The 12573-nt window shown below is 35.5% G+C and overlaps 2 protein-coding genes across 5 annotated transcripts in view; one reads left to right on the top strand and one right to left on the bottom strand.

Annotated features, from left to right (window-relative positions):
• Positions 1-1237: 1237 nt before the first annotated feature.
• Positions 1238-1890, top strand: LOC6031218. Its single transcript, XM_038250990.1, has 2 exons — positions 1238-1671; positions 1734-1890. Exons 1-2 carry the CDS (start codon positions 1238-1240, stop codon positions 1888-1890), a joined length of 591 nt encoding a protein of 196 aa, XP_038106918.1.
• Positions 1891-6812: 4922 nt separating this feature from the next.
• The window catches only part of LOC6053789 (homeotic protein female sterile), a 52771-nt gene continuing 47010 nt past the window's right edge, over positions 6813-12573 (bottom strand). For all 4 annotated transcript variants that reach the window (XM_038257218.1, XM_038257220.1, XM_038257221.1 and 1 more), the window contains exon 12: positions 6813-10117. In XM_038257218.1, coding sequence (XP_038113146.1) covers positions 9908-10117 — 210 coding nt within the window. In that variant the 3' untranslated portion in view covers positions 6813-9907. The remainder of the gene's footprint in view (positions 10118-12573) is intronic.

Below are 12573 nucleotides of genomic sequence, written 5' to 3'. Positions count from 1 at the left end.
CGTTTTCATGTTAATGGCTTTTAAGGATACGACAAATTGTGCAATAAAGAGTGTTTTTATTTGGTCTACTGGTTTCATTTCATTCAAGCTCAAATGGCAGCACTATTTGTAAGAGATCGAAAGAAATACTATAATTAATTTTACGTTACTTTTGTTCATGTTCCCCTTGAAATGATGACTGGAAGCCACCCCGTAAGTAAATAAACAGCCCTTAACGGTATTTTGTTCTTAATTTAAATGGTAAATGTATGGCTTAGAAGATGTTTGCTACCGAATTCCTTAACCCTCTGCTGTTAATTTTTAAACATTTTCCCCTAGAGAATCGACTTTTATTGTTTTGTGTTTTTCTAGCACATTCTTATTTTTGGTTGCATTCATTGAACCAATTTTTAAACTGAATCATTTATTTATTTGGTAATTTTCATGTTTGCCTCACATCTGTTAAAATTTATCCTTGTTACATTTATGTTCAATTCAACTCATTTCATTTCTTAATTATATCAACAAACAAACAGTTTCTTCAAGATGTGTTTAGCGTTTCTATTTATATTGATTTAACACTATAATTACGTTTGGATTGGTACTGACACAAAAAACATCCTGTCGCTTTTGCTGATTAAATTTTGTTTTTTTTAATCCATAAAATTATGTTATCAGATTAGTTGCTGCAAACAAACAAAACGTGGAAAACTTTCAATGTTCTGGGAATTGAAAAGGCGCTTTATCCAAAGTTTTTATTAAAAGCGTAAGCGGTCGATTTTTTTTTCACGTTTAGGAATGAATTTCACTTATTGGGTTGTAGAGGGTTAATTACTAATCACCATAAGGTGGTGCTAATTGAAGAAAGTTTTTTTTTCGTTTATTTAAACTGAATCAAATCGTGAAAAGTGCGCATAAATGAATGAGATGACGTCATTATAAGTTGCCTTGTTAATTTTATGAAAATTGATTTAATTAACACCGTTGTAGTAATTAGTTTGGATTCAACATTCAGTAATTATGATCCTAAGCTCTTTTGAAATGTTAATAAAGCTACCAATATGTCTGGCAGCTTCCCACTAATTGTCACCGATACGCACGATTGATATCGGCCACGCGCATACCAATCGGATTTCTTTCATAAAAGCTTATCAAATGGATTTCATCCGATTTAGTCAGCATTTAGTACAATAGCTAGTCAGTTTAGTGAAATCGAACAAAGATGAGTTCATACATTGTAAAAATGTCCATTCTTATGATGTTAGCAGTTCAGGTGTTTGCATCCCACGAAAACTGTACTGACAGCAGCTTGGATCAGCACCTCCGCTTGAAACGATGGCTCACATTTCAGCCAAACGGCGGAGTGGCCAAGCTGCTGGTCGGATTTGTGGCACCAGTCCGGTGGGGCCACACCCTGAGACGTTTACTCAACATGGCCATAAATATACAGGCGAACTACGCCATCCCGGCGGCGATTATTTGGCCCCATCCGGAAAGTATCTTCAAGAACCGGCTGAACGAGGGCTCGTACGAGGATCGCAGCCGGGCCCAGTTGTACCAGCTGATGGAACGAATGTTTCACAATTTCGGCCGGAAGGGGCGCGAGTGCGTGCTGAGGACCATCTGCGAGGTGGCCGAGAGTCCGTTGAAGCACAATGGAATGATCGGAGAGATACTGGACGTGGTTTTTACGTGAGTTTAAATGATGGACCCGAGTTTGTTTTTGTTGGCTAAATTTGGGATTTCGTTTGCAGACCTTACGATTCGGATGATATTGAAGAAGTTTACCATCAAGCAAAACTTAACGGAGCCTCTGGATTGGATTGTGTGGAAACGTACAAGGACTGTCCCCTGGGGCACGGTTTGCTGGAGCAAATCACGCTCCTTTTTCACAAGTACGAGGTACAATAAACTTAGACAAAATTTTCATCAGTGAGTTTCTTCCTTCCGAAATGACTTTGCTAACCAATTTCCGTGGGAAAATCCGTCAACACCCTATGTCAACATAATTTTCCAAATTGCTTCACATTTCCCCGTTAACGCTGAACCCACACACCGCATAATGTAATTTCACCATAATTTGTGTTCATAACGTCACAACGTCATTCGTGCGTTGTGCATCTTCAAATTTACCTTGCATTAAGGTGGGAAACATCTTGAGGCAATTTTCCCATATTATGCGTTTTGTTAGGAGCAGGAAACTGCACACCATGGAAAGCCTTACGGTGAAGCATTGTCGTACTCCACCTCTGTTCAATGTGGTGAATACAATCCTTTGAGAAATGGTAATTGAAATTTGAGATTTACTATCAACATACGGATTGAATTTAATTTAATTATTGTTTTTTTATGTTTAGCAATTTTCTATACCATTTGAACAATTATAAATTCATTTTTAATTGATTTAAATAATTTCAAACGAATTTACGTACAAAAAACCTAATAAATATATGCCTTTTAATAAGACCATTTTTGAACATATAACAATAAATCTCGGATGAAAAAAAGGAAATCGAAACAAACTTTTAAAAACAAAACTTCCAAACAAAAACTTTATCGAGGCTTTTTTTCAAACTTATTTGCGATATTAAACTTCAAACTCTCAAATCACAGAAAAAAAATGAAAAAAATAACATTCCAATGTCCGGTCGTGAAATCATAAAATAAATTAGTTGGAAATATCTTCATCCGACGGAAGAAAAACAACACCACTAACCAGGTCTGCTAAAGTAACTGAACCTGATTTCGACAATGCTTTTTTCAATATTACAGAATGATGTCCTCATGAATATAATGAAAAGCAAAACTGATCATTATGAATTATAAGTTATACCGAAAGCTACTGTTTCCTTTTGCTACAAAGATAGCAAAAAGTGTCACACTAACCAAGTAGAAAACCCAAAGAGAAAAAAAAAACAGAGGAAATGGCCATTTAGCACAATACATTGCCCCGAGGCATCCGATTTGTGTGGACTGTTCCGTTTTTTCTTTGTTGGCAAATGGCGCATCCCGTAGTGGTCGTTTAATACATCTGTAGCAGCTGTTGAAGAGATGACATTATTTTTCAGCATTTTAATGTTCTTCTATTCGTTTCTTATTAGGATAAAAATAAATTCAAACATAAATGTAGCAAAAGTGATTAAGGGGTTACATACATGTAGAAAATCACAAAATTTCATATAACCGAAAATTCACTTAATTCACTAAAAAAATGATTTTCAATCACTCCTGAAAGTACCATGAAGATATTTCGTGACTGAACTGAGAAAGAGACGAATGTTCATAATTTTGCCATGCACAAAGCGAACTGTCAAACTTTGTAAACGTTTTTCTCTAAACACCGAGTTGATTTACGGGTGCCACGATATCTCGAGATGGGATGGACCAAATTGGCTGAAATTTGGGGTGAAGACTCTCAAGACATATTCCGTGTGCATGAAGAAGCCCGATTTTGAAATTTTGCTTTTTAAAAAAATACAAAAATCAAAAACTGACGATTTTTTATATGAAAAACTTAAAAATATTTTTATTTTTTTTTAGAATTAAGTTTTTGAAAATCGGTCTTCGTCATGCACAAAGGACCGGTTCAACGAGTCTTCATCAAATTTTTGAGCCGATTTGATCAAGGCAGATTTGAGATATCGTGGCACCCGTTTTTTGAATCTGCTAACTTAAAATAGTTATATCTCGGCAAAGGTATATCCAAATGTCTTCATAATTATTTTGTTAACAGTCTGGACCCGATTTTTCTGTTACATTCTTATTGGAATTCCATATAAACTGTAAAGGGGATTGCAGGCACCGGGTCATGACTATTAATAGATGAAAATATATATTTTAATGCCCTGATTTGAGATTGAGATTTAAAAATAAATTACATGTGTGCTCATACCAACCTCTGACATTTTTGACGATTTACATGTATGTAACCCCCCTAGTAACATTTTAGGTTTTAAGTAGGCCATAAAAGCCTATTTAGGTTGGATGAGGGTTTTCCGAACCCTGATAAAACCTGTAAGTTTAAAAATGTTACTAGAGCCCTTAACTAAAATTTAAGACGAGCTGAACGTAGGAAGCACCTTTCAATTTGTTTTTTTTTTTTTACATTCTAGCTCCCAAGCCACCAAAATAGTTGGAACGGTTAATTCAACTCAGCCAACTTTTGTTTTCGCGTGAAATTCCGCGGAGGCAGTCTTTAAAAAAAAAGTTGGAGCGATGTTTTCTGTCGCAGAAATTACAGATCTGTTTAAATCAGGTTTAGGATCATCGAGACATTCTTACAAATCACTGGAAACGAGGATCGTCCCGATTAATTGAGTTATGCCCGAGAACCAGCGAGTTCAAGTCACAGTTATAAACTTTTTTGGGAGGCTTAGGCGTCCATGTAAGTTGGACATGCGTTGGGTGTTCCAGTGTTAACAAATAAGTTTTGCAAAGAGTGGGAAGCAGTTTTTACACATGTATTTCAGAGGTCTAGAATTTCATGCTTCATCTCTCATTTTATGCGAAATTGTTCAAGAGGCAAATTCTATTATAGTATTTGTAAAGGTACTTACGGATCTTATCCTAAAATAATTTGATCATAAAAATTCACAAATATTGTTGTTGATAATTCCCGTAGTTTTGAAGATACTTAAATGTCTGTAGCAGGCCTGCAAAATGTTTCCAACCCAGCGTACACATGAAGCAAACCAAAATGTCAGTTCACTGCTAGCATGTGACTGTAAGCCTACTGTGTCCGTTCAACCACTGCCGCCTGACTCGTGCCGGTCGGCTGCTGGAGAATGAGAGACGTGAAAAAATGAGCTATACTCACTCAATTCGTGTCGTATGACTGACTCGTAAAATGCTCTCTAAACACTATTTTGACTATTTTTAAACAATGGAATGGTTCAAGACTGTGCAAAACACTTAAAACAACCATAACTTATATTCAAAATTACATTTCCACGCATAAATACCAACTTTTTGTGTAAATGAGCGTTGGTCGACTACTGCCTCGCCTTGCAGCTGCTCAGTGAGCTAGGGCACTCACGACTGAGTCGGGTTTGTTTATGTCACGGTTTTGCGGTTCAGTGAATGGATCTGAAAAAATCGTGTATGCGTCGCCGATTTTCGCGTCAGGACCCCTGACATTTTCAGCTCTGGTCTGTAGAGCAATTCCATATAAAATAGTGAATCGGTTGTTCCCGATCCTCTCCGATTTCAATGAAACTTTATAGACATGTTATCCTACGCTTATATAAGAAATTTTTCTGTATACGGAGCCAGTATCACTCGATAATGGCATTTGTAAGTGTATTAAATATTTTTGTATTTCGTAATTTAAATTTTGCTGTATCTCGAAGCCGTTGCATCGTATCAAAAAGTGGTCAAAGACAAACTTGTAGGAAATTTGACGGGCTTTCCGAAAAAAATACACTGAAAGAAAAAAACACGCCGCTTTTAAGAGATGTTTTGATTTTTAAGTGAAAAAGTCAAATTTCAAGTCGATTTTTTTTCGTTCAAAATATTTGTCAAAATAGCCTAAGATGTAACAAAAAGACTCACGAAAAATGCAAGATGGAGCAACTCACCTAAAAAAATACAAAAATCATTTACTGAAACTGTTTTTTTTTCAAAAGCCGAACACGACAATTTTACATAATAGTCTCCGTATTGACCATTGTCCTAAGTCCAATGCTTGTGAAGTTATAGCGGTTTAATACATTTTTTTTCTTTGAAAAAATATGTTTTTTATGGTTTTTGGCGATTTATATATGACAGACTTGATTTTTCAGTCTCGAAAATATTTTTACCGGAAAGCTCGTCCAATTTTCCAAAAGATTGTCTTTGACCACTTTTCAAAATAACTCAATTTTTACTATCTAATCTAATCTAATTTACTATCAAGGTTACTATAACACACTGAAAAAATACTATGTTTTCAGTTATGAGCAATGTAATTAGCTTATATCTTTAAGCCCATACATCTAATTGAAATGTGGTCAGGAGGCGTTGAACAAAGCGATGTCATTAATGTTTTTATTTTTGTTTAAAAAAAATACTAATATTTTCACAAAATTCCTCTCACACCTTATGTCAATGTCCATCAGAGTGAAACACTCAATGTTTACATTTGTTTATAGGACCCTAATCAACAAAAAGTCAAGAATATTGAGTTTTTTTTTTTGAAAAGATTCAATAAACCAAATTTTCTGTTTTTGCTTTTTGGGTGTTTTTGATACCCCTAGATCTAGGGTTTTTTTCTTAAAAATTATTTTCCCTGAAAGAGCACTCAGCTAGCAAAATCTAAACTTAGAAACATGTACCGTCTCTGTAAAGGCTTATGATTGATCTCAGTTGAAAGGTTCTCTAAATCTCTTAATTGCAAATGTAACATCCTGGAGCAGAACTGTTAAATTCTAATAAACACCAATTGAATTGAAACTTAAACCCATGACTCAAGGCGGTTTCAAAAACACACAAAAAGCAAAAACTGGAAATTTGGTTTATTTGACCAATTTATTCATAGAGTTACCTATTAGCTTCAGATATTGCTCTTTTCCCAAAAATAATTTATCAATTTTGAATCAAGTGATTTTTCTTCATAGGGCAATAACACTTATTTTGGACATTTCAAAATGCAGGGCTTGTATTATGTTGAACAATGAAAACACTGACCAACGAAATACAAAGTTTGTATGGATAATTAGTGCGACATACTCACCGCGTAGAATCATGGAAACTTCGAGATAAAAACAATAACACAAAAATTATAAATATTCGGTTTGAGAAATAATGAGTTTGTGCAAGGGACTGTGATATTAAAGAAATAATTATAAAAAAAATTGTTTTGTATTTTTAAGTTTATTTTCATGTTTCACGATTTTGTCCATAATATTTCCTTTTTCAGCATTGTATTTTTATATCGTCTTTCACATATTATATTGTGTTTTGTTCTCCTTCTTTCCCTCTTTCTTCATTTTCTATGTTCTGTGTTTGTTTTCCCATCTAGCATCCTGACGGACACTCCTGATGCGGCTCCTTTTTTTTCTCCTGCCTCAATTCACTTCTTTTTGTTTTCTTTTTGCTTCCACCCTTCGGTTCTCGCGCGTCTCGAGCAACAGCAAATTTCTCCTAGATTTCATCAAAGGCAACGATCTTTCGTATCTTCCCCCTTCAATGTGTGTGTGTGTGTGTTTTGTGTTGCAGCATCAAAATTTCGCAACTTTTGGGAGGTTGCTTTCGAGGGTTCCATTTCGCTAGTCCCCTCTCGAAGGAAGAAGAAATGCACCCTTAACGTTTGCCGAAATCTTCTACCCTGCCAGAGGGGGGGAGCGGAGGTGGAGTTTTCCCCCATCAAAAGAAAAGCAACAACCCAGCCACAAAGGTTTTCAATTGTCCTAGTTTTCACCTCCAAAACAGCAAGCAGCAGCCTGATGGTCGTGAACAGTTCGGTACTTTCTTGTTTGCAATGTTTGGTTTTGTATCATTTCTTTTTTTCGATATAAATGTGTGTTTTTTTTTGAATAATGAGTAATAATAATAATCATAATAATATAGCAATATAACCTTTTTATATACCTCCTGTTAATCTTGCTCGACTTTCTCTCTTGTTTTTAATCTGTGTGTGTGTTTGCTCCTCCTCACATCGATAATGCCAAAGATTACGTTTGTTTATAATAGATGTAACTGTTTTGGGATTGATTTCGTCGTTTAGTTTTACCATTTTGTATCGAAATGTTACTTCATATGTTTTGCTGTGTAATTGTTGTAGTTTGTTGATTAAATTTTGCTAGCTTCGCGCGATATCTGTAAGTTGCTTTCTGCATTTGATGATTATTTTGTTGTGAGAATCACTCAAAAGTTTTTGCGTTTGGTTTTATTTTTGCCTTTTTGTCATAACAAACGTTATAAATTGGCAAAAAAAAATCTCTTTTAAAAACATTCAGGTAATTTTCACATAAAATTACTCATTTTGCTTCAATGATAGAATAACACTGACCTTAGCAAGTGGAGTAGAATTGGAACAAACAAAAATGATACGATAGATTTTGTGTCCGTAAATTTCATTGAATTAATGTGGGTGTGTTCTGTGTTTGGGACGACTCCTCCACGGAAGGTAACAAAACCGTCCATTCTGAAGGGGACTCATTCTGCAGCTGACTACAACATAAAGATTGTTACAAAATGCAAGGCATTGGGTGCCATAAAAAAAGAAAAAAAAAGTTAGATTAGTTCCGTTCATCACATTTTCCACGTTCTGTATTTTACTTCTTTTTTTTTGTCATTTCCTCTGATTCTATGATTCAATTTCATTGGTTTTGCTTGTACGGATAAAGATAAGCATTAAATTTTCGTACTTCAATAATTTCGAATTTTTGCCAGCCTGTTGTTGTCGACTCTTATTTAGTGTGATATAGGCGGGGTTTCAGCTGTCAAAAAATATTTAGCACGAGAATAAGATTGTTTATGGAGATTTTCAAAAAAGAAAAAAAAATACCTGGGAAAATTTCACCGGAGTTTATTCTGTAGAGTTGTCTAGCATGTCAAAATGAACCGAAAAATGCTTTTAGTTAAGATTATTTTTTTGAATAAATATATTCGAATTCAAATCGTTTTTAAAACGCGTTTTTCGAACCAGTTTGGCGTGCTTAACAAATCCGTTTACAGTGAACGGTCAAATTCACTTTTCTGAAAATCTCCGTAAAAAAATCCAATTTTCGCTCTCACTTCTGTATCCGCAGCTTGAGCAAAGCAAAGAACAGCGCTCAACTAGACATTCTTGAAAGAGAACAAGATTCCATTCCGAGAGTATTCCTTTTCTGAGCACGCTTCATTTGCTTGTTCTATTGCATAAGCTTGCAGAACTCTCCCGATTGTTTTCCAAAAGAAAGAGCCCTTAATGGCAGACATCTCTTTCATCGGAGTGCAGAGTTTGTCTTCTCAAATTTGATATTTTTTTTAGCAGGAAAAAAGGAATATTTTCAGACAGAAATGCTAGAGTAGGCCTACTTCTCCCGCTGACAGAATTATGTTTCTGAACAGTTTACGCTCTCTTTCCTGGAGTGCTGCGCTCTCTCAATTTTTATGAAAGCGAGAGAATGAAAATAAGGGATTGAGAGAGAGCGTGCAGAAAAGCGCAGAAACGTCATTTTGTCGGAGAGAAATTTGTGCAAATTTACGCTCTCGCAAAACTTTTGAAAAAAGAGAGAGTAACGAAGGCGTTCAAAAATTTCAAAATCTTAAAAGTACGAAAATTAGCTAAATAAAATAATTTGAAAAAAAGGAACATTTGCAGCACATGTTCTGGTGGCGGGCGTGATGTTACTGTTTTTGTTGTAGTTTCGGTACTTTCGATCAAATACTATTCAAGAGGTTGAATGTTATTGATGAAAGTGGGTGTGAAAAATCGAAATTTAGGGCTGGTTGAAAGCGCGCGGCGGGCAACACATTTGCAGCTACTAAGTTTGTGTGGCTTTTTTAGGGATTCACCGGCCGATGAATCGGAAGATCGATCCGAATCGAATCCACGAATTTTGTTTCAGAATGTAAAGTGTGTGCAACAGGGTAAAACAATCTAATAGTACGTACGCGGCGAAAAAAGCCTAACTACAATATTAACTGTGAAGGGATGAAACCGTTCGCTGCTCGTTTGAACTTCAGGCTTGTACATGTTTGTAATTACTAAACTGATTCTGACTTTCGTTTCAGGGTAAATGCTACGAAAGAGTTCCTAGCAGGTTCAAAGGTTCCGAGGACAAAGCTAGAATGCACCAAACATTTCTTAAATGGTGGAAAAATGAAGAAAATACAAAACATAAAAAATATAAAAAAACAGAAAAGTGTAATAAAAAAATCCAATAAAATCATCTGCGTCCCGAGCCCTCAACCAAGTCCAGTTCGTCCCCTTGCGCCGAGAGAAGATCTCCTGGTCGGGTCCACCTTAGTTGATGCATTCGGCCTTTTGCTTGTTGACTGCTGCTGCTGCCGCGGCCGCCGCCTGGAAACCCGGTGGCATCGGGATGCTGAACTTGTCGAACCCGTTTCCGCCGGTCGGACCCGCTGCCGGTCCCGCCCCGAATCCGTTGAGGGCCAGGTGGCTCATGTAGGCGCTCTGTTCGCTGTTGAGCCAGTGTGACGCGGAAAAGTTGACCTGTAGAAGAGAGATCCCCGTGCGCGAACGCGTGTCGGGCGACGGCCGGAGAGAGAGAGAGAAAGAACACAGAAGAGAGAGGGGTGATAGAGGCGTGTGTGTGGCGGGCGGTCGGACACCGGAAGAATATACGGCTCGTAGTTGCGTTGATTTGCTGGATGAAGAAAGGGGGGGGGGGGAGGCGGAGAGAGAGAGAGAGGGAGCTATGGTGTGCCGGAGAGAGGAAGGGGGTGGTACAGATGATGAGGCTGAACTCTGCGTAATACACAAGGATCCTTATCTACAGACTAACAGATAAAACCGTCGAAAATACAACTTAATATGTTTTCCATGAACATCTAAATTATCAAAAATTTAGGAAAAAAGAAAACTAATTCTGCAAAAGAAGGTAAAAACGGCAAAAAATTCTCTCTTGTTGCGTGATTTGTTGCAGAGATTCGTATGTATAATTTGCCGATTTCTATCGATAATCAATGATGAGACGCTCAAATATATGAATTTAAGAATTTCATTTGAAAAGGTCCTATAATCTTGGGAAAACCCATAGCTTATATGACCTTTAATAAAAAAAAAATCTTAAATTGCCAAAGCTTTTTGTTTGTTTTTTATGGAGCCAGAAAACATGCAAAACTGCCTATGAAAAAAATGAAAATGATCATTCCATGTTAACTGAGTACACTTTCGTACACGATCTTTACCAATCTATCGATCATAAACAGAAATCCCAAGTTTGGTTAAGATTGGACCATCCCTCTATTTTTGGCACGGCCCTTTTCTACGGTTTTATAGCACTTTTTTTTCTTTTACTCATAACATCGGAACTATTATTGCAAAAAAGTCTTTTAGGTTGCATTTTATAGGAAGTTATCCAAGGATAAAAAACAGTTTAACCCTCAAAACACCCCAATCTAATTTTTTTACACTTTTATTTTTAAAATGTGGAACTAAAATGAACCATTGACAAAAAAAACTGCAATTTTACTGAAAAGGTTTGCTTGTACTAAACAAAGCACACGGAAGTAGATCTACCAAATGACCAAATGACAGTGACAGCGGAACCGTGATGTCTTAGTAGGCCATGAATATCAAGGTTTGTAATCGATAGAATTATCGTCGATAATATTTATTAACGTCTAACGATAACGATGATCCATCTTTATCGTTATTTTGATAATTCTATCGGCGATAATCTTATCGACGTTAACGGACGACAGTTTATTTTTAAAGTCTTTTTTAAATTGACTTAATTAATCAATATCATGTTAAATTATCAATGCTTTCACTAAGAATATATTTTTTTATTGTTTCAAAGCATAAATACATTTTTTTTTACAAAATACTGTATTTTTTTGAAAATTCCTAAAATTTTCATACTTACAATAAGGGTACACTCAAACCCCGATGTTTTGATACCAACTGTTGTCAAACGAACGGGGTCACGTTTTAGTTTGACACTCCTTTTACACGGAGTTTACACACACTACCAAACGTTTGTTTTGATAGTGTGCGTGAGCGCCGTGTAAAAAGTGGCAGTTCGTCATTTTTTAGTTTGACTTTGACCAACCAACGGGTTACAAACTAAGAAAGTTTCAAACAAAAAAGTGACCAACCACCGGGGGTTTAGTGTATCAAACGATTCGAAATTATGTATGCATTTTCACTGTTTCAGAGGGTTTTTTTCATATAGAAAATCATAAAATTTCATATTCAAGAAAATTTATTAAATCCTTTTAAAAGACGATTTCCAATCACTCCTGAAAGTTTCATGAAGATATTTCATGATTCAAGTGAGTTCCAGACGATTTAATTGTTTTGTGGGTGCCACGATATCTCGAGAATTGTAGACCAAATCTACTGAAATTTGGGGTGAAGACTCTCGAGACATATACCGAGTTCATGACGAAGCCCAATTTAGAAAGTTTTAACTTTTTATAAAATAACCTTTTTGACAATCGGCCTTCGTCATTCACCAAAATTTTGAGCCGATTTGGTAAAAGCAATGTTGAGATACACTGTTTTAGAGATTTTTGAAAAAAAATCGAAAATTTCAGAAAATATGTATTTTTTTCGAAAATACATACTCTTATTTTTATATTTTGCAATATGGGTATCAAAGAAAGCTAGAATGTGTATGCATTTTCACTTTTAATATAACTTTTTGTAAAATACTAAAATTTTCAATAAATACCGTATTTTTTTGAAAATACTTAAATTTTCTTTTTAGCAAAGCATATCAAAAGATTTGAAATGTGGCCTGCATTTTAACTGTTTTAGAGGTTTTTTTTTTCAATGAAATACTCGTTTTTACATAAAATCTTTTTTTAATACTCAAATTTTCATAATTTGCAATAAGGGTATTACACGATTAGAAATTTTGAGCGCACTTTAACTTTTTTTCGTTTTTTGAATTAAATACTTTTTTTTTACTGAATACTGTATTTTTTCCAAAAAAAAAA

The sequence above is a fragment of the Culex quinquefasciatus genome, chromosome 2 (assembly GCF_015732765.1).
Source record: "Culex quinquefasciatus strain JHB chromosome 2, VPISU_Cqui_1.0_pri_paternal, whole genome shotgun sequence".
Classification (NCBI taxonomy): Eukaryota; Metazoa; Arthropoda; class Insecta; order Diptera; family Culicidae; genus Culex; species Culex quinquefasciatus.
This window is presented reverse-complemented; position numbering and strand designations above follow the sequence as displayed.